General features: G+C 39.9%; 1 protein-coding gene across 1 annotated transcript; it reads right to left on the bottom strand.

Annotated features, from left to right (window-relative positions):
- Window positions 1-1,623: 1,623 nt before the first annotated feature.
- LOC109243827 lies at window positions 1,624-2,847 on the bottom strand. Its single transcript, XM_019410827.1, has 3 exons — window positions 2,677-2,847; window positions 2,210-2,541; window positions 1,624-2,032 (listed from the first exon to the last, which is right to left on the bottom strand). Exons 1-3 carry the CDS (start codon window positions 2,845-2,847, stop codon window positions 1,624-1,626), a joined length of 912 nt encoding a protein of 303 aa, XP_019266372.1.
- Between the last annotated feature and the right edge of the window lie 67 nt (window positions 2,848-2,914).

The raw sequence follows: 2,914 nt of genomic DNA, 5'->3' as shown, positions 1-2,914 counted from the left end.
AGAGGACCGTGCCCAAGCCAATTGTCATGCCAGAAAGAAATTCTACTGCCATCACCAATATTGAAGCCACAGTGGGTGATGAAATTGGGCCAAAGAGATCTGATAGCTCTCCAATTACTAACTCCAAAAGTAGCTTTCACATTTTTGGTGCACCAATGGGATAACTGGCCATACTTGTAGTTGATCACCTGCCTCCGTAATGCTTCTTCCTCATAGTTATATCTCTCCAAAGCCATTTTGAAAGTAGACTTTTGTTCTGCTTCCTCAAATCTTTGATACCCATGCCACCCACTTTCTTGCTGGAGATGAGAGTCTTCCAATTCATCAGGTGATAAGTTTTGTTCTCCTTGTTACCTTGCCAAATGAATTTTCTTCGTCAAGTCTCTTTTCCACTTTAGCTGAAATAGGAAACAAGGACATTACATAAGTAGGGATGGAGTCTAACACACTGTTTACCAGGACCACTCTTCCCCCAGAAGAAAGGTATTGACTTTTCCATTTTGCTAGCCTCTTTTTCTTTCATTCACCCCCTGCCATATCTCTTAAGAGATTTGTTCTTTGCCCCTAAAGCTAAACCCAGGTAAGTTGTTGGTAGGGTTCCAATTTCACACCCCAGTGTGCCTGCCAGCCTTTGTAGTTGATCCACTTCATTAACTAGATATAACATACTCTTCCTCCAATTGACATGTAAGCCTGATATTGCCTTGAAGACTATTAGAATTAATCTGATGTGCCTTAGTTGGTCAATGTTTACATCACATAATATCAAAGAATCATCTGCATATAAAATGTGGGAAATTTCCATGTTGTAGTTGTTATTTGAAACTCTGAATCCCCTCACCCATCCATTTGACTTGGCATTCTTTAACATGCTATTGAGGCCCTCCATTACTAAAATAAACAGGAAGGGGATATGGGATCTCCTTGCCTTTGCCTGAGCCCCTTCTGAGATGGAAAAAAGCCTTCTGGAGATCCATTGATGAGGACGGAAAATTTAACTGTGCTAATGCAGAAATGAATCCAACTTAGCCACTTCCTGCCAAAGCCCATCTCTTTTAGAATTTTGATAAGGAACTTCCAATTGACATGATCAAATGCTTTTCAATATCCAGTTTACAAAGAACTCCCGGCATCTGAGCTCTCAGACTTGTGTCCACAATTTCATTAGCTATCAATGCAGCGTCCATAATCTGTCGTCCTTTTATGAATGCAATTTAATGTTTATCCACCAGTTTATCCATCATTTTCTTTAGTCTTTCAGTTAATATTTTAGAGATGATCTTGTACACACTCCCAATCAAGCTAATTGGCCTGAAGCCTCTCAGCTCCTTGGCACCCTTTTTTTTGAATCAGAGCTACATATGTAGCATTGAAGCTTTTCTAAAAAAATTCTTGAGTGTGGAAATTCTCCACAGTCTTCATAATGTCATCTTTCACCACATCCCAGCATGTGTGAAAGAATCCCATAGAGTAACCATCTGGGCCTGGAGCTTTGTCAATAGCACATAATTTGATGTTTTCCAAGACTTCTTGTTCTTGAAAAGTCCTCTGGAGCCACACATCCTCTTCTTCTGAAATTTTTGGGTAGCCCATATATGTAAATCCGGTCTCCATATCTCAGTTTCAACATATGTAAAACTCTACGATCTCTTTTATAATGACCTCTGAGTCAGTTATTTGCTCTCCATTAATTTCCAGCTTGTCCAGAGTATTGAATCTTCTGTGAGCATTTGCCATTCTATGGAAGAACTTGGTGTTCTTGTCTCCCTGTTTTAACCAAAGAACTCTGGATCTTTGTCTCCATGTTGTTTCTTCATATTTAGCGATTTCATGGAACTTCATTATTTCTACATTGGCTTTGGTAATCAGTTCATCATCTGTGAGATTTCTTTGTTCCAGGATCCTATCAAATTGTAGCAGTTGTTCTAAAAGTGCAGACTTTTTCGCTCCCAGGTTGCCATAGTTACTTGAACTCCACTCCTTCAATTTGGCCTTCAATAGCTTTAGTTTGGTTGCTAAAATATAATCAGGCCTGCCGCTAACCACTAGGGAATCCCACTATTCCTTTACTTTCTCTGTGAATTCTTCTACCTCCAACCACCAGTTTTCGAATTTGAAGTAAGACTTCGTTTGTTCCCATTCCCCACATTGTAGTAAAATTGGAATATGATCAGATGTTGTCCTTGGTAATAAGGATTGTTTGATGAACCTGAATTCCTCATCCCATTCGGTGGAAACTAGAAACCTATCTAATCTTGACGCAACCAAATGATTGATCCCCTTATACCAAGTGTAGATTCCTCCCTCCAAAGGAAGATCAATTAGTTCTAGTTCATTTATTAGGTCCGAGAATTCGATCATTGCTCTATTGCGCCTGGTGCAATTTCTTCTTTCTGCAGCATATCTAGTGATGTTAAAGTCACCACATATCACCCATGGCCCTGTGTAAGCTCCTCTATTAGCAGCCAGCTCCCACCACAATCCTTGTCTCTCGATTCTATCATTTGAGCCATAAACCCCAGTGATGTGCCAAGTAAACTCCTGGTTCAGAGCAGTAAATTTGCAAGTAATACTCTGTGTCCCAGAATTAACAACTTCTCACTCCCATGCTCTTCTATCCCATAAAATTAAAATACCACCACTCCTACCATTTGATTCCGAGCATTCCCAATCTACCCATCTATTCCCCCATATTTCTTTAACAAACATGTAGACATTACCTTCCAATTTAGTTTCTTGGAAGCAATAGATGTCTGCTCTCCACTCCTGGATCAATGACTTGATGATGTTCCTTTTCCCTTTATCATTGAGGCCCCTAACATTCCATGATATGATTTTCAGATTCATTGGGAACTAATGGCTAAGCTCTTTCCCCTGCTTCTAGACCCACCATCCTTGAATTTGATCCTAAACT

The sequence above is a fragment of the Nicotiana attenuata genome, unplaced genomic scaffold (assembly GCF_001879085.1).
Source record: "Nicotiana attenuata strain UT unplaced genomic scaffold, NIATTr2, whole genome shotgun sequence".
Lineage (NCBI taxonomy): Eukaryota > Viridiplantae > Streptophyta > Magnoliopsida > Solanales > Solanaceae > Nicotiana > Nicotiana attenuata.
Note: the sequence above shows the minus strand (reverse complement) of the source record. Positions and strands in the feature narration are given on the sequence as shown.